General features: G+C 43.4%; 1 protein-coding gene across 1 annotated transcript in view; it reads left to right on the top strand.

The window, feature by feature from the left end:
* The window catches only part of MANEAL (mannosidase endo-alpha like), a 48571-nt gene that overhangs the window by 8974 nt on the left and 15850 nt on the right, over nt 1–23747 (top strand). Inside the window, exon 2 of the mRNA XM_040424446.1 lies at nt 23077–23644. Within this exon, the coding sequence (XP_040280380.1) occupies nt 23170–23644 (475 nt within the window). The 5' untranslated portion in view covers nt 23077–23169. The remainder of the gene's footprint in view (nt 1–23076; nt 23645–23747) is intronic.

Raw genomic sequence — 23747 nt, 5'->3', positions numbered from 1 at the left:
GAGACCCAGTTGTCAGTGTATAACAGAGGAATGGCACGATGCAGAGCTCTAAGATCTCTGGATTCCATCTATATGTGATCCATATACAGGGCTCGCCAAGATCCTATGGAGCCAATCAATACACCTATAAATGGAAAGATGACAGCTGGGCCCAATACTAAGAAATAAAGACAAAGTTAAGAAAACCCCTCATAGGAGAGATCATCCATTATGCCTGTATGGAAGCCGCTCGTGATGTGGGGCCCACCAGTCTTGGAGCATTTGTGAGACAGGCCTGCAGGTTCTGTTAGCCTGTAGTCTTTAGGAACAGTCAGCACATCCTTAGCAGATGCAGAGAATGTGATGGCTTCAGCTTTGCCCGGTTGGCTGTGCTAATAGAAGCTCGAATCATCCACATAAATATGTTCCTGATTTTATTGATTTTGCATTTGAAAGCAGTCCTGCAACACAAAGCGTCGACTCGGAGGCCCTACCCGCCGCGCTGCAGTGAATGCTGATTAGCAGTGACAATGACTGGAGGCCATTTCCAGGACCTGAACGTAGATCCATGTGTTATGTATGGATCGCCACAACAGTCTTTATATTCTCCTGCTCGCACATTCTAGATATCATTTTCATACAGAAAACAGAGGACCAGAAACTCCACTGCGCAAATGTGTAGGTATGTAGCTGTCAGGATTACAAGAGGATCCATACCAGAAATCCACGGCTGATGTTTGTATTTCTGCACTGGATGGGCTAAGATACCCCATTCACTGCCCATGGATGTGGAATGTTAGCAGATTTGATGAGGATTAAGGGGCGGAATATCTGCGCCTAAATTCTCATCAAATCCAGAACGTGTGAACATGTCTAACTATTCCGGACCCAAATCTGCACCTCAGTTTTCAGTGGAAATTAGTGCTGCTGTTTGCATGGCGCTGATATGAAATCCACATCAATGAATCTCGGCACTTATTGATGAGGATTTCATGCGGAAACCGCCAAGAACTACATCACATGGATTAATGGAGCTAATCCATGTGCGGACACGGCCTTTCAAGCTACAAAGCTGTGGCAGTAATATAAAGGTCAGCTACAATCAGATTTCCACAGGAATATTAAAGGCTATGAACAACTTCAGGGGCAATTTCTAATCATTGCGGTTTATTCATTTTTTGTCAATTGGTCTTTATTAAAAGTGTACAACAGTGTTTGTTGTGTAACATAGTAACATAGTACATAAGGCCGAAAAAAGACATTTGTCCATCCAGTTCGGCCTGTTATCCTGCAAGTTGATCCAGAGGAAGGCAAAAAACCCTGTGAGGTAGAAGCCAATTTTCTCCACTTTAGGGGAATAAAAAATTTCTTCCCGACTCCAATCAGAATAACTCCCTGGATCAACGACCCCTCTCTAGTAGCTATAGCCTGTAATATTATTACGCTCTAGAATCACATCCAGGCCCCTCTTGAATTCCCTTATTGTACTCACCATCACCACCTCCTCAGGCAGAGAGTTCCATAGTCTCACTGCTCTTACCGTAAAGAATCCTCTTCTATGTTTGTGTACAAACCTTCTTTCCTCCAGACGCAGAGGATGTCCCCTCGTCACAGTCACAGTCCTGGGGATAAATAGCTGATGGGATAGATCTCTGTACTGACCCCTGATATATTTATACATAGTAATTAGATCTCCCCTCAGTCGTCTTTTTTCTAACGTGAATAACCCTAATTTTGATAATCTTTCAGGGTACTGTAGTTGCCCCATTCCAGTTATTACTTTAGTTGCCCTCCTCTGAACCCTCTCTAGCTCTGCTATGTCTGCCTTGTTTACAGGAGCCCAGAACTGTACACAGTACTCCATGTGTGGTCTGACTAGCGATTTGTAAAGTGGTAGGACTATGTTCATATCACGGGAATCTATGCCCCTTTTGATGCAACCCATTATCTTGTTGGCCTTGGCAGCAGCTGCCTGACACTGGTTTTTGCTGTTTAGTTTGCTGTTTATTAAAATTCCTAGATCCTTTTCCATGTCAGTGTTACCGAGTGTTTTACCATTTAGTATGTACAGGTGACTTGCATTTTTCCTTCCCATGTGCATAACTTTACATTTGTCAGTGTTAAACCTCATCTGCCCAAGCCTCCAATCTATCCAGATCACCCTGTAGTAGTATACTGTCCTCTTCAGTGTAAATTACTTTACACAGTTTAGTGTCATCTGCGAAAATTGATACTTTACTATGCAAGCCTTCTACAAGATCATTAATAAATATATTGAAGAGAATAGGGCCCAATACTGACCCCTGAGGTACCCCACTAGTGACAGTGACCCAATCTGAGTGTGTACCGTTAATAACCACCCTCTGTTTTCTATCACTCAGCCAGTTACTTACCCACATACAGAGGTTTTCTCCCAGTCTGAGCATTCTCATTTTATATACTAACCTTTTATGCGGTACAGTGTCAAATGCTTTGGAGAAGTCCAGATATACGACATCCATTGATTCGCCGCTGTCAAGTCTAGAACTTACCTCCTCATAGAAACTGATTAAATTAGTTTGACATGACCGATCCCTCACGAAGCCATGCTGATATGGCGTTATTTGCTTATTTCCGTTGAGATGCTCTAATATAGCATCTCTCAGAAAACCTTCAAACAGTTTACCCACAACAGATGTTAAACTTACCGGCCTATAGTTTCCAGGCTCTGTTTTTGGCCCCTTTTTGAATATTGGCACCACATATGCCACGCGCCAATCCTGTGGGACATTCCCTGTCAGTATAGAGTCTGCAAATATCAGAAATAAGGGTCTGGCTATGACATTACTTAATTCCTTTAGGATACGGGGGTGTATGCCATCCGGTCCTGGCGATTTGTCTATTTTAATCTTTTTAAGTCGCTGATGTACTTCTTCCTGGGTCAGACAGGACACTTTTAATGGGGAATTTATTTTTGCATTCTGCATGTCATCTGACAATTTATTTTCCTCAGTGAATACATTGGAGAAAAAAATATTTAACAGCTTTGCTTTCTCCTCGTCGCTCTCTGCGACTCCCCCCTCATTACTCTTTAAAGGGCCAACACCTTCAGCTTTATACTTTTTAACATTTATATAATTGAAGAACATTTTAGGGTTAGTTTTATTCTTTGGCAATTAATCTCTCGGTCTCTAGTTTGGCCGCTTTTATTTGTTTTTTACATGTTCTATTTTTTTCCTTATAGTTTTTCAGTGCTTCCGTGCAACCCTCCTGTTTTAGTGTTTTATATGCTTTCTTTTTGTCATTTATTGCTTTCTTTACAGTTCTATTTATCCACATTGGTTTCTTTTTGTTCCTTAACCTTTTATTACCATACGGTATGTACCTCTCACAATGAGTTTTTAGGATGTTTTTAAAGATATCCCATTTTGTGTCTGTATTTGTGAGGACTTTGTCCCAGTTAGTTTGGCCTATGGCCTCTCTTAGTTGGCTAAATTTAGCTTTTTTGAAGTTTGGTATTTTTGTTCCTCCCTGTAGAAACGCTCTTTTGAATGATAATTGGAAGGTTACTACTTTATGGTCACTATTTCCCAGGTGTCCCCCGACCTGCACGTCTGTTGTTCTGTCAGGTGTAGCCTTCACTTTCCTCGTATCTGAAGACTATCTTGCTTTCTGTTTTAGAGATAATCTGTCAGGCAGCTGCACTGAGGGCTGGATGTTTGCAGTCCTGACATCTAAAAAATACTAATTAAAGGGGTTGTCCCGGTTCTCCCCCTTCACTCCTTTACCACGTATGAGTGGAGCATAAGAGCATTTCCTTTAAGGGAGCCCGGTGACATCACAAGTACACAACTCCAAAACCTCCCAGGACAGCACTATACACCAGAGCCGAATGGACAGATCTATTCGGCTCAGTTTCGTCAAGCGGACAGCAAAACGCTGCAGGCAGCATTCTGGTGTCCGCCTCCAAAGCGGAGTGGAGGCAAACTGATGTATTCTGAGCGGATCCTTTTCCATTCAGAATGCATTAGGGCAAAACTGATCCGTTAAGGACCGCTTGTGAGAGCCCATGACGGATCTCAGAAACGGAAAGCCAAAACGCTAGTGTGAAAGTAGCCTAAAGCCACATATGATTGCAAAAGTAGGATTCATTGGGAAAACAATATCTGAGGGGAGAAGGAATCAAGATAGCAAAGAAAAAAAGGCTATGTACACCTTCTGGGGCAATTTTATAATGATTGCATTTTACTCATTTTGGGTTCAAATAATTTTTTTAATTGGTCTTTATTAAAAAAAATATTCAGCCAAGGGTTAACTGTTTGTCCAGCTGTGTGAATCATACTTTCACTTTTTGGTAATCTAATAAACCTTATCTATAAATTACTATTAATCAGTAAGATAAGAATTGAGCTATAATGAGTATTTAAGAGGTCAAGGAGACATCAGCTGAGCTGCCTGATGGGAAACAGTAAAAATACAGAGCCTGCTACTAGAGAGTCTCAAGACTGTACAGAGAAAGGGGCTCAACAGTTTTAATAAAGATTAGAAAATTGAAAAAAATGATTTTTAGCTCAAAATGAGTACAATGCAATATTTAAAAAAGCCCCCAAAGGTGTACATAACCTTTAAGCCTCTTGTTCAGGCTCTTATAGGCTTACAGCTGCTTCCTTCATGTGTCTGCCCCTATCTGCTTGACCTATATTAGTTGACCAGGAGTCAACAAAAGCATCTTTCTTTACTTGGAATATAGCCTATAACACTGCGTACACAAAGCACATCTAATCTACCTAGAGACCTGCTGAGGCGTAACCTGTAAATCAGGATTTGAAAAACCCTGAGGAGGCAGGTAGCCAGTACAAACCTACAGTTGTATTCAAAATAATAGTAGCTCAAAATCCTTCTAATAGCTTTTATTTCCATATACACAAATGCATTAGGAACACTTCACATTCTATTCCAAATCAAAACATGAAGAAAAATATATCAAATTTGTGTTGTTCCTCTAAAAAAAAATTAAGAAAAGTGAATATTGGACTGTTCAAAAAAATAGCAGTGTTTGTATTCTTCTTTACAAACTCAAACATTCACTATATAAACATTTGCAGGGCTTTTTTTCTGGCGGAACGCACCGGAACGTCGTTCCGCCACCTTTTGACATCGCAGCCTGCGATGTATCAGCGGGGAGGGACTGGGAGGAGGAGCTGGGGGCCGGTGCGTTCACTGTGCTCTGGCCCCGCAGCTCCAGTAGAGACTTATAAAATGTGTAATTAAATGAATAATGATTCATGCTGCCCCCTCTGTAGTATAACTTTCCATATATTGTACTCACAGGGCTACTGTTATCGTAATGCAGGCCGGCCGGGCAGACGAGCGGCAGCGTCACTGACTGACGTCACGTGCCTGCCCGGCCTACTTTATGAATGGAGTAGGCGGCGCAGGCACGTGACGTCAGTCAGTGACGCTGCCGCTCGTCTGCCCGGCCGGCCTGCATTACGATAACAGTAGCCCTGTGAGTACAATATATTGAAAGTTATACTACTGAGGGGGCAGCATGAATCATTATTCATTTAATTACACATTTTATAACTGTACTGGAGCGGCAATGGGGGGTCTGTGGATGACACTGTTATGGGGTGGGGGTCTGTGGATGACACTGTTATGGGGTGGGGGGGGCTGTGGATGGCACTGTTATGGGGTGGGGGGGGTCTGTGGATGGCACTTTTATAGGATGGGGGGGGTCTGTGGATGGCACTGTTATGAGGTGGAGGGGGGTCTGTGGATGGCACTGTTATGGGGTGGGTGGGGGTTCTGTGGATGGCACTGTTAAAGGATGGGGGGGTCTGTGGATGGCACTGTTATGGGGTGGGGGGGGTCTGTGGATGGCACTGTTATAGGATGGGGGGTCTGTGGATGGCACTGTTATGGGGTGGGGGGGGTTTGTGGATGGCACTGTTATGGGGTGGAGGGGGGTCTGTGGATGGCACTGTTATGGGGTGGGGGGGGTCTGTGGATGGCACTGTTATGGGGTGGGGGGGTCTGTGGATGGCACTGTTATGGGGTAGGGGGGGTCTGTGGATGGCACTGTTATGGGGTGGAGGGGGGTCTGTGGATGGCACTGTTATAGGATAGGGGGGTCTGTGGATGGCACTGTTATAGGATAGGGGGGTCTGTGGATGGCACTGTTATAGGATAGGGGGGTCTGTGGATGGCACTGTTATGGGGTGGGGGGGTCTGTGGATGGCACTGTTATGGGGTGGGGGGGTCTGTGGATGGCACTGTTATGGGGTGGGGGGGTCTGTGGATGGCACTGTTATGGGGTGGGGGGGTCTGTGGATGGCACTGTTATGGGGTGGAGGGGGGTCTGTGGATGGCACTGTTATAGGATGGGGGGGTCTGTGGATGGCACTGTTATGGGGTGGAGGGGGGTCTGTGGATGGCACTGTTATGGGGTGGCGGGGGTCTGTGGATGGCACTGTTAACTGTTATGGGGTGGGGGGGGGTCTGTGGATGGCACTGTTATAGGATGGGGGATATGTGGATGCCATCCACAGATCCCCCATAACAGTGCCATCCCCAGATCCTCCACCCCATAACAGTGCCATCCCCAGATCCTCCACCCCATAACAGTGCCATCCCCAGATCCTCCACCCCATAACAGTGCCATCCCCAGATCCTCCACCCCATAACAGTGCCATCCCCAGATCCTCCACCCCATAACAGTGCCATCCCCAGATCCCCCATTAACAGTGCCATCCCCAGATTCCCCATTAACAGTGCCATCCCCATCTGGGGGGTTTCTTTGCTGGTCTGGACTTTTATAGCCCCCCCCCCAAATTATACTTGCATCCCTGTTCTCTAAAGGGGCGGTTTTAGGGGGCGGTCCTAGGGGTGGGTAGGGGGCGTGGCCAGGGGAGGGGGGGTGAGTTCCACCACCTTTTCTCTGAGAAAAAAAGCCCTGAACATTTGTACCTGTGACATCACCGGGCTCCCTGCTAGGCGGAAGTCTCTGCCTAGCATACTCATGTGAAGCCCAGTATGTCACTGGCTCACAACAAACAGACATTGCGCTGCGCCATGCAGCACAAGGCAAGGGGTGCATCGGAGCAAAGAAAAACCTTGATGCTCCCCTCATGCATGGTAAAGGAGTGAAGGGGAGTTTACAGTCGTGGCCAAAAGTTTTTAGAATGACACAAATATTAGTTTTCACAAAGTTTGCTGCTAAACTGCTTTTAGATCTTTGTTTCAGTTGTTTCTGTGATGTAGTGAAATATAATTACACGCACTTCATAAGTTTCAAAGGCTTTTATCGACAATTACATGACATTTATGCAAAGAGTCAGTATTTGCAGTGTTGGCCCTTCTTTTTCAGGACCTCTGCAATTCGACTGGGCATGCTCTCAATCAACTTCTGGGCCAATTCCTGACTGATAGCAACCCATTCTTTCATAATCACTTCTTGGAGTTTGTCAGAATTAGTGGGTTTTTGTTTGTCCACCCGCCTCTTGAGGATTGACCACAAGTTCTCAATGGGATTAAGATCTGGGGAGTTTCCAGGCCATGGACCCAAAATGTCAACGTTTTGGTCCCCGAGCCACTTAGTTATCACTTTTGCCTTATGGCACGGTGCTCCATCGTGCTGGAAAATGCATTGTTCTTCACCAAACTGTTGTTGGATTGTTGGAAGAAGTTGCTGTTGGAGGGTGTTTTGGTACCATTCTTTATTCATGGCTGTGTTTTTGGGCAAAATTGTGAGTGAGCCCACTCCCTTGGATGAGAAGCAACCCCACACATGAATGGTCTCAGGATGCTTTACTGTTGGCATGACACAGGACTGATGGTAGCGCTCACCTTTTCTTCTCCAGACAAGCCTTTTTCCAGATGCCCCAAACAATCGGAAAGAGGCTTCATCGGAGAATATGACTTTGCCCCAGTCCTCAGCACTCCATTAACCATACTTTCTGCAGAAGATCAATCTGTCCCTGATGTTTTTTTTTTGGAGAGAAGTGGCTTCTTTGCTGTCCTTCTTGACACCAGGCCATCTTCCAAAAGTCTTCGCCTCACTGTGCGTGCAGATGCGCTCACACCTGCCTGCTGCCATTCCTGAGCAAGCTCTGCACTGGTGGCACTCCGATCCCGCAGCTTAATCCTCTTTAGGAGACGATCCTGGCGCTTGCTGGACTTTCTTGGACGCCCTGAAGCCTTCTTAACAAGAATTGAACCTCTTTCCTTGAAGTTCTTGATTAACTATAAATTGTTGATTGAGGTGCAATCTTAGTAGCCACAATATCCTTGTCTGTGAAGCCATTTTTATGCAACGCAATGATGGCTGCACGCGTTTCTTTGCAGGTCACCATGGTTAACAATGGAAGAACAATGATTTCAAGCATCACCCTCCTTTTAACATGTCAAGTCTGCCATTTTAACCCAATCAGCCTGACATAATGATCTCCAGCCTTGAGCTCGTCAACATTCTCACCTGAGTTAACAAGACGATTACTGAAATGATCTCAGCAGGTCCTTTAATGACAGCAATGAAATGCAGTGGAAAGGTTTTTTTGGGATTAAGTTAATTTTCATGGCAAAGAAGAAGGACTATGCAATTCATCTGATCACTCTTCATAACATTCTGGAGTATATGCAAATTGCTATTATAAAAACTTAAGCAGCAACTTTTCCAATTTCCAATATTTATGTAATTCTTAAAACTTTTGGCCAGAACTGTATATCCAGGTTCAGCCCTGAACCTAGCTATAATGAGTGTTTATTAACTGCCAGGAGTTTAGAGATAAGGGCTACACATTCAGCCGTCAGGCAGCTGCAGAACAGATTCTCTGTAAAACAAAGCCTGATACGATGAAAGTGAAGGCTACAGAGTAAAAACTGTTGAACATTTTTAATAATGACCAATTGAAAAAATTATTGTTAGCCCAAAATGCAGTGATAAAAAAAGCCTTTCTCTCCTATGCTAATATTAGACGGATGGCCCTTAGCAATGCTCATTTGAGAGAGTGCTGCTAAGGGACATTTCATCCCCAGTTTTCTACCACAAATAAATGTTTTCACTAAATAAAGTAAATTAGAAAAATGTTCCCTGTCACTGTCCCTAGACAAAAAAAAATTAAACGGCAGTTACGCTTCAATCTTTGCACTTTAGAGTAATTTATTGTATGGTTTCACATCAGGAAGGTTTATGATCCAGTTACAGAGACCCTGCAGCGTGAGGGGACAGCAGCTGGATCCAGACTCCATTTTGACCATATGCAAGACCACAGAACCAAAAGCCGCTGAAGAAGGTACTCTAGGACCGAAACGTTCAGTTTTACAACATGACAAGCAGTTTTTATTCATTTATTTTCTGTAACTGGATCATGAACCTTCTGATATGAAACCATACAATAAATTACTCTAAAGAATAAAACTGAGTGCCGCATATTTATATTATTTACTATTGACTGCCAAGTCCTTGCTGGCACCAGTACTATTCAGTGTGCGGTACTCCACCATTCAATACAACTTGTTAAACAAGCACTGCATGGTCTCCGGTGTAGTTCTATGGAATATAGCTTAACACTGATCTGCCTGTCTCTAGCGTGTAAGAGTTGACAGGAGACAGAGTGATGATGGGGAGACAGGCTCAAGCTGCATCACATAGGAGAACATGGAGACCCTGCAGTGTGAGGGGACACAGAGCAGTGCAGTGTGGTGACACTTCTCCCCTTCTGTCTCTGTAAGGCTACTTTCACACTCATGTTTTGAGTGGATCCGTCATGGATCTGCAAAAACGGATCCGTTACAATAATACAATCGCATGCATCCGTCATGAACGGATCCGTTTGTATTATCTGTAACATAAACAAGACGGATCCGTCATGAACTCCATTGAAAGTCAATGGAGGACGGATCCGTTTTCTATTGTGCCAGATTGTGTCAGAGAAAACGGATCCGTCCCCATTGACTTGCATTGTGTCAGGACAGATCCATTCGGCTCAGTTTCGTCAAGCGGACAGCAAAATGCTGCAGGCAGCATTCTGGTGTCTGCCTCCAAAGCGGAGTGGAGACTGATCGGAGGCAAACTGATGCATTCTGAGCAGATCCTTTTCCATTCAGAATGCATTAGGGCAAAACTGATCCGTTAAGGACCGCTTGTGAGAGCCCATGACGGATCTCAGAAACGGAAAGCCAAAACGCTAGTGTGAAAGTAGCCTAAAGCCACATATGATTGCAAAAGTAGGATTCATTGGGAAAACAATATCTGAGAGGAGAAGGAATCAAAATAGCAAAGAAAAAAAGGCTATGTACACCTTCTGGGGCAATTTTATAATGATTGCATTTTACTCATTTTGGGTTCAAATAATTTTTTTGATTGGTCTTTATTAAAAAAAATATATTCAGCCAAGGGTTAACTGTTTGTCCAGCTGTGTGAATCATACTTTCACTTTTGCTTTTTGGTCATCTAATAAACCTTATCTATAAACTACTATTAATCAGTAAGATAAGAATTGAGCTATAATGAGTATTTAAGAGGTCAAGGAGACATCATCTGAGCTGCCTGATGGGAAACAGTAAAAATACAGAGCCTGCTACTAGAGAGTCTCAAGACTGTACAGAGAAAGGGGCTCAACAGTTTTAATAAAGATTGGAAAATTAAAAAAATTATTTTTAGCTCAAAATGAGTACAATGCAATAATTAAAAAAGCCCCCAAAGGTGTACATAACCTTTAAGCCTCTTGTTCAGGCTCTTATAGGCTTACAGCTGCTTCCTTCATGTGTCTGCCCCTATCTGCTTGACCTATATTAGTTGACCAGGAGTCAACAAAAGCATCTTTCTTCACTTGGAATATAGCCTATAACACTGCGTACACAAAGTACATCTAATCTACCTAGAGACCTGCTGAGGCGTAACCTGTAAATCAGGATTTGAAAAACCCTGAGGAGGCAGGTAGCCAGTACAAACCTACAGTTGTGTTCAAAATAATAGTAGCTCAAAATCCTTCTAATAGCTTTTATTTCCATACACAAATGCATTAGGAACACTTCACATTCTATTCCAAATCAAAACATGAAGAAAAATATATCAAATGTGTGTTGTTCCTCTAAAAAAATATTAAGAAAAGTGAATATTAGGCTACTTTCACACTAGCGTTCGGAGCGGATCCGTCTGATGTTTCATCAGACGGATCCGCTCCTATAATGCAGACGTTCGCATCCGTTCAGAACGGATCCGTCTGCATTAAAACTTAGAAAATTTTCTAAGTATGAAAGTAGCCTGAGCGGATCCGTTCAGACTTTACATTGAAAGTCAATGGGGAACGGATCCGCTTGAAGATTGAGCCATATGGTGTCATCTTCAAGCGGATCCGTCCCCATTGACTTACATTGTAAGTCTGGACGGATCCGCACGGCCAGGCGGACACCCGAACGCTGCAAGCAGCGTTCAGGTGTCCGCTCACTGAGCGGAGCGGAGGCTGAGCGCTGGCAGGCGGATGCATTCTCAGTGGATCCGCCTCCACTGAGAATGCATTGGGGCCAGACGGATGCGTTCGGGGCCGCTCGTGAGCCCCTTCAAACGGAGCGCACGAGCGGACACCCGAACGCTAGTGTGAAAGTAGCCTTAGACTGTTAAAAAAAAAATAGCAGTGTTTGTATTCTTCTTTACAAACTCAAACATTCACTATATAAACTGAAAAATGTTTGAAGATTTTGCTTTCCTTTGAATCACTTAACTAATATTTAGTTGTATAACCACTGTTTCTGAGAACTGCTGTACATCTGTGTTGCATGGAGTCAGGTATTCCAGCCCAGGATGATTGAACTACATTCCACAGTTCTTCTCTATTTCTTGGTTTTGCTTCAGAAACTACATTTTTGATGTCACCCCACAAGTTTTCTATTGGATTAAGATGCGGGGATTGGGCTGGCCACTCCATAACGTCAATCTTGTTGGTGTGGAACTAAGATGTTGCACGTTGACTGGTGTATTCCGGGTCGTTGTCTTGTTGGAACACCCATGTCAAGGGCATTTCCTTTTCAGCATAAGGCAGCATTACCTCTTTAAGAATTCTGATGTATTCAAACTGATCCATGATCCCTGGTATGCGATAAATAGGCCCAGCACAGTAGTATGAGAAATATCCCCATATCATGATGCTTGCGCCACCATGCTTCACTGTCTTCACAGTGTACTGTGGCTTGAATTCACTGTTTAGGGGTCGTCTGACAAACTGTCTCCGGCCACTAGACCCAAAAAGAACAATCTTACTTTCATCAGTCCACAAAATGTCTCTTTAGGCCAGTCAATGTGCTCTTTGGCAGATTGTAAGCTCTTCAGCACATGTCTTTTGTTCAACAGTAAGACTTTGCGGGGGCTTCTTGCGGATAGCTTGGCTTCACATAGGCATCTTCTAATTGTAACAGTACTCACAGGAAACTTTAGACCTTCTTTGATCTTCCTGGAGCTGATTGTTGAGTCCTTGCCATTTTGGCTATTCTTCTATCCATTTAAATGGTAGTTTTCCGCTTTCTTCCACGTCTTTCAGGTTTTGGTTGCCATTTTAAAGAATTTGCGATCATTTTAGCTGAGCAGCCTATCATTTTCTGCACTTCTTTATATGTTTTCCCCTCTCCTAACAACTTTTTAATCAAGGTACACTGTTCTTCTGAATAATGTCTGGAATGACCCATTTTCCTCAGAATTTCAGAGAGAAATGCCCTGTAACCCGCATGTACAACATTTGCTGCCTTCCTTCCTTAAATAAGGGCAATAATTGCCACCTGTTTTTCAAAGAATGAATGACCTCACTCATTGAACTCCACACTGCTATTATTTTGAACATGCCCCTTTCAATAAGTGATTCAATTACACAGAATCAGCAGCATGCATGTCATGACTGTTGGGTCTGTTGGATTTCTATTACTCTACTACACCTGCCATTAAATTATTTACCATGTAGAAATATAATTTCTACCAAAAACAGTGATTGATCAGGTTAGTGATATCTGATTGCTATTATTTTGAACACAACTGTACATGATCACAAATAGCGGCATGTGAAGAAAATATCATGCGTAAAAAGAACACTGATCCCATGTGTGTATTTTGGGATCTCATACTTCTTCTGAATTTCTTCTAATTCATTATATCAGGATCTTTAGATTTCTGACATTCATGGAACCAGGTGAGGTGTTCTGTGAAAGAGAGCAGAGGTATAAGGAAGGAAAGTTATCTCAGTTTGCTGAATTACACATGGCATGGGGGTGAGCAATGCAGTGTACAAATCCTAGCTAGAAAATAGGCCATGACGATGCTAGGGTAGGAAAACAATTTTAGCGCCTCCCCCAGGATAAGAAAGCTGATCATCACCGATCTAGTTCTTTTAATGATAAGCATGATGACCTATTTGGCTTACTCATTTTGCGGTGAAGAACCCCATCAAGCACTGCTAATGGAAGGCTCCTTCTGCCACACAGCACTAGGGATGGAAGCTCCTATGATAATCCTGACCTAGATGATTACACATTCTGTAATATTCTGAACAGTACACCCTACAGTTTGTGACAGGGAGATGCTGGTCACACATTTGATAGAAATATAATTGTGAGTTGCTATGGGGATAAGCTCTACATGTCTTCCAAGAGCTTAGGAAATGAAATACGTTAGTGTAAAAAAAATCTGCCAGTGTAATGTTGGCAGTCGTCCATTTTGCAATTAGCTGGTAAGACACAGATTGCGTTTTTTATAGGACTCAGAGATGAGTCGGATTTGCTTAAAGGTGAATGTGAAAGCATTTTAATGCTAACCATTGCTTCTTATATTACCATAGGTGATGATCAGTTCACCAACCTTTAGGCTCAGCTGCGGTTTGGCTATGTGAACACAAACACCCTCATTTATCAAACAGTGGCATTATTTTTGCCTATAGTTAAGCTTGGAAAATTTACGGAGGTATGTCCTCCTATGGGTGCGTCTGCACAGGATTGTTTCCAGGTAATGTTTGGCAATCCAGAACATTATTGTACAAACAGTAAAATCCTTGAAACCCCCTTTAGAGGAGTCACAGGGGACTCTTCAGCCATCCACACATTTGTACTACATGGTGATGCCGAGCAGGAGCTACCTATCATTTCCACACCTCTCCACTGTAATATTGGCGGGGCCCCTCTTAGTCATCCATTTACTATAAGACAGCATTTAGGCACGGGTTGTCAAGTTGAGGCCCCTTTTATTTCCATCTAAGATTTATGATTGGTGAAGGTCCGACCTTGGGACCCTCCACCAATCCAGAGAATAAAGTAGACGCAGTGCTAATTTTTCACTATTTTCCCTGCACAGTACAGCCCCAGCCAACTGCATTTTTCTGCACGGCCATGTAGCCAGGAGCACTGGCTTTTGGACCCCCACCAATCATTTAGTGATTCCATATCCTAGAGATATGCCTTAACTTGGATGGGATGGGAATTACTCTTTAAAGGGAATCAATCAGCACCCTCGACCGTATTTAACTCTTAGTATGGCACTGTAGCTCCTCTATAGCCAATTGTAAATATATCTTTATGTCCAAATCGATCTTCTCTATTCCCTAAAAAACATGTTTTTATAGAGCTGAACCCAGACATACCCACATTTCTACTGAAACAGGCCCCCTGATTATAGCATCGGAGCATTTCATTCTCCGATGGTATCCCTTGCCCTGTGCTGTATCACGCAGGGCAAGGGATTTTTTGTTTTATGTTTTTACACTGCTAGGAGGAGGCTTCCGCCTAGCAGAATTCCCAAGTACGTCACCGACTCTGATGGTAGGGCTTTAGCGCTGCACTCGCCGTTTTAAAGGATAGGGCAGAGCTAAAGTCCAACCATCAGTGCCGTTGACGTCACCAGGCTCACTGCTGGGCGGAAGCCTCCACCTAGCAGTCCCTATGGAGAGTTTGGTATGTCACCAGATCTCCCAAAAAAGCCTTTGCCCTGCACGATTCAGCGCAGGGCAAAGGAGAGCATCGGAGCATGAAATGTGGGTATGTCCGACTTCAGCTTTGAATCCTGACAACCCCTTTAAGGTAAAAAAAAAAGCCCAAGGGTCTGTACTTATCTGTGCTGGTGTCCCGCTCCTCCCTTTCTTCTCTCCATCTCCTAGCTGTGGTGACGTCATCATGCTGCCGCTTCAAATCTCATATAGATGCACATTCCCTTTCTGTGTGTGCACGTGCGGTCTGTGGCTTCAACTGAGCACGCGCCAGTGACATTTGGGCAACATTTAGTTTCTTTTTTTTTTTCTTTCTTTTTTTAGGAGGGCAGTGCACTAAAAAACAGTAGCGTAGTGATTTTAAAAAATTCTCTTATTTTCCTAAAACCCAAGTAAAGTACTGGGGAGACCAGAGACTATGAATATTGATGTTATCTAGACAGAGCTATACATAGAGCCAATCACTTGCATCTGTTGATTATATAAAGGTGACAGTGTAAGTCCCTTTGAAAGATATGAATAATATATGTACGTGTACAATACATGGAGGAGGATGGATGAACGCGATGTGATCAGCTTTCAGTGTTCTGCCGTGTCTTCCACATTGTGTCCTTCTTTGTGACTGTTCAGTTTCCCTCCTGTTACTTAAAGATTTAGTGAAATGTAATATCCCAAAGAGAACTTTAGGCCTTTCAGATGAAATACAAGTGGCTATAGCCAAACAGATGTCCTTTAAAAGTACGTATGAATGACAAAATATATAGTGTTATATAGGAAGCAAGGAAGACCATAAAAGGTTATTGATAATCGGTAGATATGAGCTAGGTTTTGAAAAATTTGATTTGGTAAGTTCGCCAAGAAATTGTATTGATATGATCCGAATTAATTCCCCACAAATCATTATAGATCAGGTATACCCAGGCTACTCTGCCTTAGGCCGGGTTCACACGAACGTGTGTGACCCGTGCCTGTGCAGCGGCCCGCAAATAGCTGGCCGTAATGCACGATCGCCGGCCGTAGGTCAGCCGCATCGGATCGCGGACCCATTCACTTTAATGGGTCCGCGATCCAGCCGTTCCGCTAAAAGATAGGACTTGTTCTATCTTTTAGCGGAACGGAAGTACGGGACGTAACCCCACGGAGGCACTCCGTAGTGCTTCCGAGGGGTCCCGTCCCGTGCGGCCGTTCCGCGATTCCGGATTAGCGGACCCATTGAAGTGAATGGGTCCGCATCCGTGATGCGGAATTCACACGGAACTGTGGCCGTGTATTGCGGCCCGCGATTTACGGGCCGCAATACGGCCACAGATCACACACGTTCGTGTGAACTTAGCCTTAGGGTATGGCCACACGGAGCAGCCATGCCGCGGGCGGGTTGCGGCCATGGTGCGGGGAAGAACCGTGCGGCCAATTAGCCCGCAGCTGCCTTTCATTTAATGATAAAGACTGCACTGCATAGTCCTTCTTTATTGTTAATAGCCACACTGCACCTTTAACGCGTTTTCACATACATGGGGGAATGTGGTCTTTTGTGTACGTGTTGTACGCCGGACCCCTGTTGTATCCCCCGGTATCACTGAAAACGCAGATGTCGGCAGATAAACCCTTCACATGCCGCTGTCAGCGCTGACTGCAGCACATGCAGGGTTTACAGTGGGAGAGGGCTCCCTCTCTGACCCCGTCAGTCCTCCACATTGCAGTGACAGGGGGATGATGGTTGCTATGGCAGCCCAATGCCTTACACAGGCATCGGAGCCTGCCATCAACAGAAGCCTAGGCAATTGTCAGCGTCTTAAACTGACAGTTCAATACAGCACAATACAGCATGTATTGTACTGCATTGAAACAGGGATCAAACCCTAAAAAGTTTAAGTCCCCCAGTTGGACAAAAAAATTGAAAAAAAAAGTGTTTTTTAATAATAAAAAATGAAAGATTCATGAAAAAAACAAAACGCCCTTCCACCTTATAAAATCACGTACAATAAAAAAATAAAACGGACATATTAGGTATCGCATCTACCATAACAACTGGCTCTATAAAAAATGTCACATGATCTACCCCGTCGGATGAACGCCGTTAAAAATAAAGAAATAACTACTGTGCCAAAATAGCAATTTTTTGTCACCATGCCTCACAAAAAGTGTAATAGTGAGCGATTAAAAATTCGTACCACTACAAAATGGTACCAATGAAACCATCATCACATAAGACAGTCGCCATAAAAATGTTAAACATATGGCTTTGAGAAATAGCAACTCAAAAACAAGATTTTTTTTCTTTTAAAAAATGCTTTTACTGTGTAAAACTTAACAAAAATAAAAAAATATACAAGTTAGGTATCACCGCATCTGTAATGACTAGCCCTATAAAAATGTCACAAGATCTACCTCGTCAGGTAAACGCTGTTAAAACCAAAAATAAAAACTGTCACCTTGCCCCCCAAAAATGTCAAATTGAAAAAATATTTTTTATCCAGAAATGGTACCAATAAAAATTTGCCCCTACACAAGACGATCGGCAGAAAAATAAAATAAATGTAGCTTTCAGAAAATGAAGACACAAAAACATGTCAGAATCTGCACTGCTCACGAAGCAGAAACAGATGAGGTGGGCCGGCGCTGAGACATTGATCCACTGCACAGGCGCAAGGGTACAGGGTTAGATGAGCTGTCTAGCCCTGGCATTCACAGGGTTGGGGGTAGTGCACAGAGGAGATGGGCGTTACAATAGCGGTGCTTCAAGGTTTCTGGACGGCCCTTTGGAGTTTGAAAGAGCTAATTTATATAATAATAAAAAAAGCTGATATCTCTGGAACACTTCTACTTAGGCCTCATGCACACGACCGTTGTTTTATTCCGTGTCCTTTGTTCCGTTTTTCGTGATTTTCTGCAGACCCATTGACTTTCAATGGGTCCGTTGAAAACTTGGCTAATGCACCGTTTGTCATCCGCGTCCGTGGTTCCAGTCCGTCAAAAAATATAACCTGTCCTATTTTTTTCATGGAAAACGGTTCGCGGACCCGTTCAAGTCAATGGGACCGTGAAAAAACGCAGAGGTACACAAGATTGTCGTCCGCGTCCGTTTTTTTCCTATCATTTGCATGGCAAACTTGACTTAGACTTTTTTTTTACTTTCCTTCATGTCTGGTGATCCTCCAAAAATAAAGGAAGACACACGGAAACAAAAACGGAACCCCACAACGGTCGCGTGCATGAGGCCTTACAAAGATTACTAAAGTATCATTTTAATCAGCATGATTAACACTACCAGGCAATATGCCAAGTTTAATTGGGGTGATCATGCTGACAGATGCTCTCTAAAGGGGTTATCTTGTGACTAAGGTAAAAAATTGAAATCAGACATCATACATTACATGACAATCTCTTTCTAACAAAGCTAGAACCTGCCCTGTACCTCACATGGAAAGTCTTTTCTGCTGCAGCTAAGGGGTCGTGTATGGAGTTAGTGGAAAAGATGAAACTGAGCATGTGCGGCCTTCTCAATGAGCCAGTCAAAGAAATAAGAAAAGGACACAAACAGGTGGCACTATACAGATACATTTTATTGAATAACTCAGTGGCTATGCTACATTTTTAATTGCATGCAATTATAAAAGTATTCAGATCCAGGTCTTGGTTTGAAAACTGTAGAATATTTTTCATGGGGCAAACCCTTTAAGGCTTCTTTTACACTAGTGCTATTAGTTTACATTATTCTGATCCATTACAGTGCTAGATCCGGCACATAACTGAACCTAATGGCGCCAGGCAGACCATATTGACCATAATGGAATCCATCAGATTTCCATTAGCGATCCGTCATTTTGCTGGACAACTAGGCTTTTTTGTCTGACCTTTTTGAAGGAACCTGTGTGATGTGAATCTAACATTGCTGAACCTTTTCTCAGTAGAAAAGTGAAAATAAAGCAATTATTAATAAAATAAAAACTACCATATATTTCGCCCTCTAAGACACACACCCAAAGTGGGGTGAAAATTATAGTGCGTCTTATAGGACGAATACGGGGGGGGGGGGGATGCAGTTGAATAGCCGGCGCTTTGCATGTTGCCGATACATCACAGGGTGTACTGCATAAGGACATCAGCCTGTTATATACCAGACATCGATCCTGGCATGTACAGTACCTACTGAGGAAGAGGGAAGAGCCCAGCACTTCTACATAGCATAGATAATGGGACAGCCTCGCCGGCAACGTTCCTGCCCATCTGCAGCATGTGGGCGGTGCGCTGCTTGGCGCGCATCATGTTCACTACGGAGTCCCTCCCTCCTATGATGCGGCCACCACTGCCCCAATGAAAACTGCGGGCTCTGAAGCTGCCCGCACCACTGCCACTAATGAATGTGACGATAATTAAAGGAGGAGGAGGAGGGACTGGAAAGGGAATAAACTGCTGAACTTGTGAGCGTGACGAAAAGCAGCAGCAGCCTTCCCTCCTGACTGTCCTGTCCTCATCAGCCCAGGCCCCAGTGTGCACCTGCCACTGCCATGTTTTAAACATGAATGGGTGTCATTTATTTTTAATGTCAGGCTGGGCACATGCTTTTCAAGTGGGCCCCATGTGCCTCACATTAATAGTAAGTGACCCCCAAAGTACTGTACCTTCTCAAATAATGGGCAATACAGAATACAGGCCACTTATTAATAATGTGAGGCACATGGAATGATGGAAGTCAAAATTCATAAGACTGTGCCGATAACATTAATAGCAAGTGACTGTTCATGTACCTCATGCTTTAACCCCATGTTGCCCATTATTAACACACCTTTTGTTCAAAAAATTTTTTTTCCTATTTTCACCCTCTAAAACCTAGGTGTATCTTATGGGCCGGTGCGTCTTATAGGGCGAAAAATATGGTAAATATATTTAAAAATATAGGGTAGATGAGAAGTTGTTTTTTTTAACCCAACAATTCAACAAAAAATGAGGCCCATGCACACGACCGTAGTTATGGTCCGCATCAGAGCCGTAGTTTTTGCGGCTCGGATGCGGACCCATTCACTTCAATGGGGCCGCAAAAGATGCAGACAGCACTCCGTGTGCTGTCCGCATCCGTTGCTCCGTTCCGAGGCCCCGCAAAAAAAAATATAGCATGTCCTATTCTTGTCCGTTTTGCAGACAAGAATAGGCATGTCTACAATGGGCCGCCCGTTCCGTTCCGCAAATTGCGGAAGGCACACGGGCGCCTTCTGTTTTTTGCGGACCGCAAAAAACGGCACGGTCGTGTGCATGAGGCCTTATATTATCATGAAAAATAAAGCTGCATAGCTTGCTTTGAAGGTAGGTTCCTATGGGACAAAATACTGTAGATTTTATCTGTGGATTTGGCATGTAAAATCTGCTGTTATTTACAGTACCTGGCAAGTGGATGAGATCTTAACAAATCTTGTCCACGTGCTATAAAAATTTTGCACCCGGTTTTAAATCCACAAGATGACAACCGCTATTGTGGATTTTCACAGCAAATTTCACTTTTAGTGTAGCCGGATGTGATGAATTCCCAGCAAATTCTTGTAGTCCCATTTCATTGTAATTACAATGAAGGGAGACATGGACATGGTGGCATGGCACATTTTAAAGTGAAAAGGAATACTACTGTTTTAATGTTTGCTTATATATATATATATATATATATATATATATTTCACAAATAACGAGGCAGCACTTCCAGCTTTAGGTAATATGGTGAAGACCCCAAAACTTTAATCCCAGCAACGTTTCGGCCTGCTCAATGAGGCCTTCATCAAGCTTGATAAAGGCCTCATTGAGCAGGCCGAAACGTTGCTGGGATTAAAGTTTTGGGGTCTTCACCCTATCACCTAAAGCTGGAAGTGCTGCCTCGTTATTTGTGAAGTACATATCGTGGAGGAGGGGCCGGCCTCTGTGGGGAATTGCACCCAGTTTACACATGTGTTTTGCGGATCCACGGATCCATGGATCGGATCCGCAAAACACATACGGACGTCTGAATGGAGCCTTTCAGGGGGGTGATCAATGACCGAGGGGTGATCACCCCATATAGACTCCCTGATCACCCCCCTGTAAGGCTCCATTCAGACGTCCGTATGTGTTTTGCAGATCCGATCCGTGGCTCCGCAAAACACATACGGACGTCTGAATGGAGCCTTACAGGGGGGTGATCAATGACAGGGGGGTGATTACCCCATATAGACTCCCTGATCACCCCCCTGTAAGGCTCCATTCAGAGGTCCGTATGTGTTTTGCGGATCCGATCCGTGGATCCGCAAAACACATACGGACCTCTGAATGGAGCCTTACAGGGGGGTGATCAATGACAGGGTGGTGATCACCCCATATAGACTCCCTGATCACCCCCCTGTCATTGATCACCCCCCTGTAAGGCTCCATTCAGACATTTTTTTGGGCACAAGTTAGCGGAAATTGATATTTTTTTATTATTATTTTTTTTGTTTTTTCTTACAAAGTCTCATATTCCACTAACTTGTGACAAAAAATAAAATCTCACATGAACTCACCATACCCCTCACGGAATCCAAATGCGTAAATTTTTTTAGACATTTCTATTCCAGACTTCTTCTCACGCTTTAGGGCCCCTAAAATGCCAGAGCAGTATAAATACCCCACATGTGACCCCATTTTGGAAAGAAGACACCTCAAGGTATTTTGTGAGGGGCATGGCGAGTTCATGTAAAATTTTATTTTAGTCACAAGTTAGCGGAAAGGGAGACTTTGTGAGAAAAAACTAAAAAATATCAATTTCCCCTAACTTGTGCCAAAAAAAAAAAACTTCTATGAACTCGCCATGCCCCTCACGGAATATCTTGGGGTGTCTTCTTTCCAAAATGGGGTCACATGTGGGGTATTTATACTGCCCTGGCATTTTAGGGGCCCTAAAGCGTGAGAAGAAGTCTGGAATCCAAATGCCCTCCTAAAAGATACTCATTGGAATTTGGGCGCCTTTGCGCACCTAGGCTGCAAAAAAGTGTCACACATGTGGTATCGCTGTACTCAGGAGAAGTTGGGCAATGTGTTTTGGGGTGTCTTTTTACTGTACATATACCCATGCTGGGTGAGAGAAATATCTCTCTATAATGACAACTTTGTATAAAAAAATGGGAAAAGTTTGAACCAGCTCAGCATTTTGTTCCTTCAGGGTAAATGTAGTATTACTCAGCTCCCATGCAATGTATGAATAGACCAAGTATTTGTAGCTGCTGTCTGCTTTTATTAATAAAAGGATCTTATAGATAGATGAATAAATAGATACACAATAGGTTAATTATGCAGACACATTTGGAGGACAAAAGTACAATATTGAAACCACAGAGCATACTGGTGAGTGGAGACCAACCTTTTTATTCGCATCAGCCTCTTCACCAGAGATGGCATCTGCATCTATCAGATATCCTGTAGATATGCCATCAATGTCTAAAATGTCAACCATTTTAAAAGGAATCAGTCACCTCAACCAAGCCCTATTAATTGCAGTACATACTGCACAGTGGGGGAAGAGGGATCAGTATGGGCATATAAATGAGTGATCTGTAGTATTGTGAGCAGTACTGTTTATGTAGTACTGTACTTACTGGGCAATTACAGATTCCCCTAAGGTGATAGTTCCCGTTTTATATATCATATCAGGACATTTCAAGTTAATATGGGGGGTGGTCCTCCACACAGGACTCCACTTGTTAGCCAGAACCCGCCACAAAAAGCAGCCCTCCCTGTGGTGTACCCAGCACGTTCTAGTATTTATTTTCGCTATGATGCTGAAAGGATAATTAAAAGAAAATAACTTTTCCAAGCAACTGATTGCTAAGAACCCTGGAAAGGGTGGGTCTCGTCAACATCACAGAGTCAGTCCCCACTCAGTACCACCTCTATAAACCAGAATAGAGCATTGCTGCAGGAGAAATTAATGGCCAAAAGCAACTTCCCCTGGTGCTAACAGCTGATTGACTAAAAGTAGATAAACTAGCTTACCTGCTTCTAATTAACAAAGGGTTATTTAGGCGAGACAGACTCTTTAATTTTCTAAAATGGAACCACAATTTGATGCCCAGAAGAAGCATATAAAAGTGAATATTAGAATGCCAAATGTATTTTGTGGGGTCAAGTTGTGCAGCCAAAAATTTTCATATATATTTTTTTTTTACAGATTTGTCCCCACAGAACCTGATTGGGTAATATTAACCCGAAACTGAAAGAAGGACATTCCAAGGTTTTATAGATCCAAACAGTGTTATCTGAGATGGCAAGACTTCGGAGGAAAGCATGTATTGCTCTTTTCCTTTTTACTCTTTTTATTTTTGGAACGATGATGGGCTTGAGAACTTTGAAGCCCACTGATGGCTTTTCAGCCCTGGCTCCTGGCCTAGAACTTATGCCCTTTGGTGAACAATCCGAGAAAAGGTCTGTTTCCAGTGACGTTATTTCTCAGCCACAAGGCACTGCAAATGCAGCAGACCAAACAAAAGTGTACTATGATCTTCATGTTTTCTACTACATGTGGTATGGGAATCCTAAGTTTGATAACAATTATATCCACTGGGATCATGTGATGGTACCTCATTGGGATCCAAAAATATCAGCAAGTTACCCTAAAGGTAGACATAGTCCACCTGAGGACATTGGTTCCAGCTTTTACCCTGAGTTAGGACCCTACAGTTCTAAAGACCCAGCGGTCCTCGAAGAACATATGAGGCAGCTGAGGGCAGCTGCTATAGGTAAGCTGGGGGATGGGGTTCTTTTTAGGGCCTGTTCACACAACTGTTTTTTGACGCTGTCAAAATCTGCCACGTATACCAGCTGTTCAGTTTGGATGCAGGC

Source organism: Bufo bufo, chromosome 3 (assembly GCF_905171765.1).
Source record: "Bufo bufo chromosome 3, aBufBuf1.1, whole genome shotgun sequence".
NCBI lineage: Eukaryota > Metazoa > Chordata > Amphibia > Anura > Bufonidae > Bufo > Bufo bufo.
The sequence above is the reverse complement of the archived record's forward strand: the minus strand, read 5'-3'. Positions and strand labels throughout refer to the sequence as shown.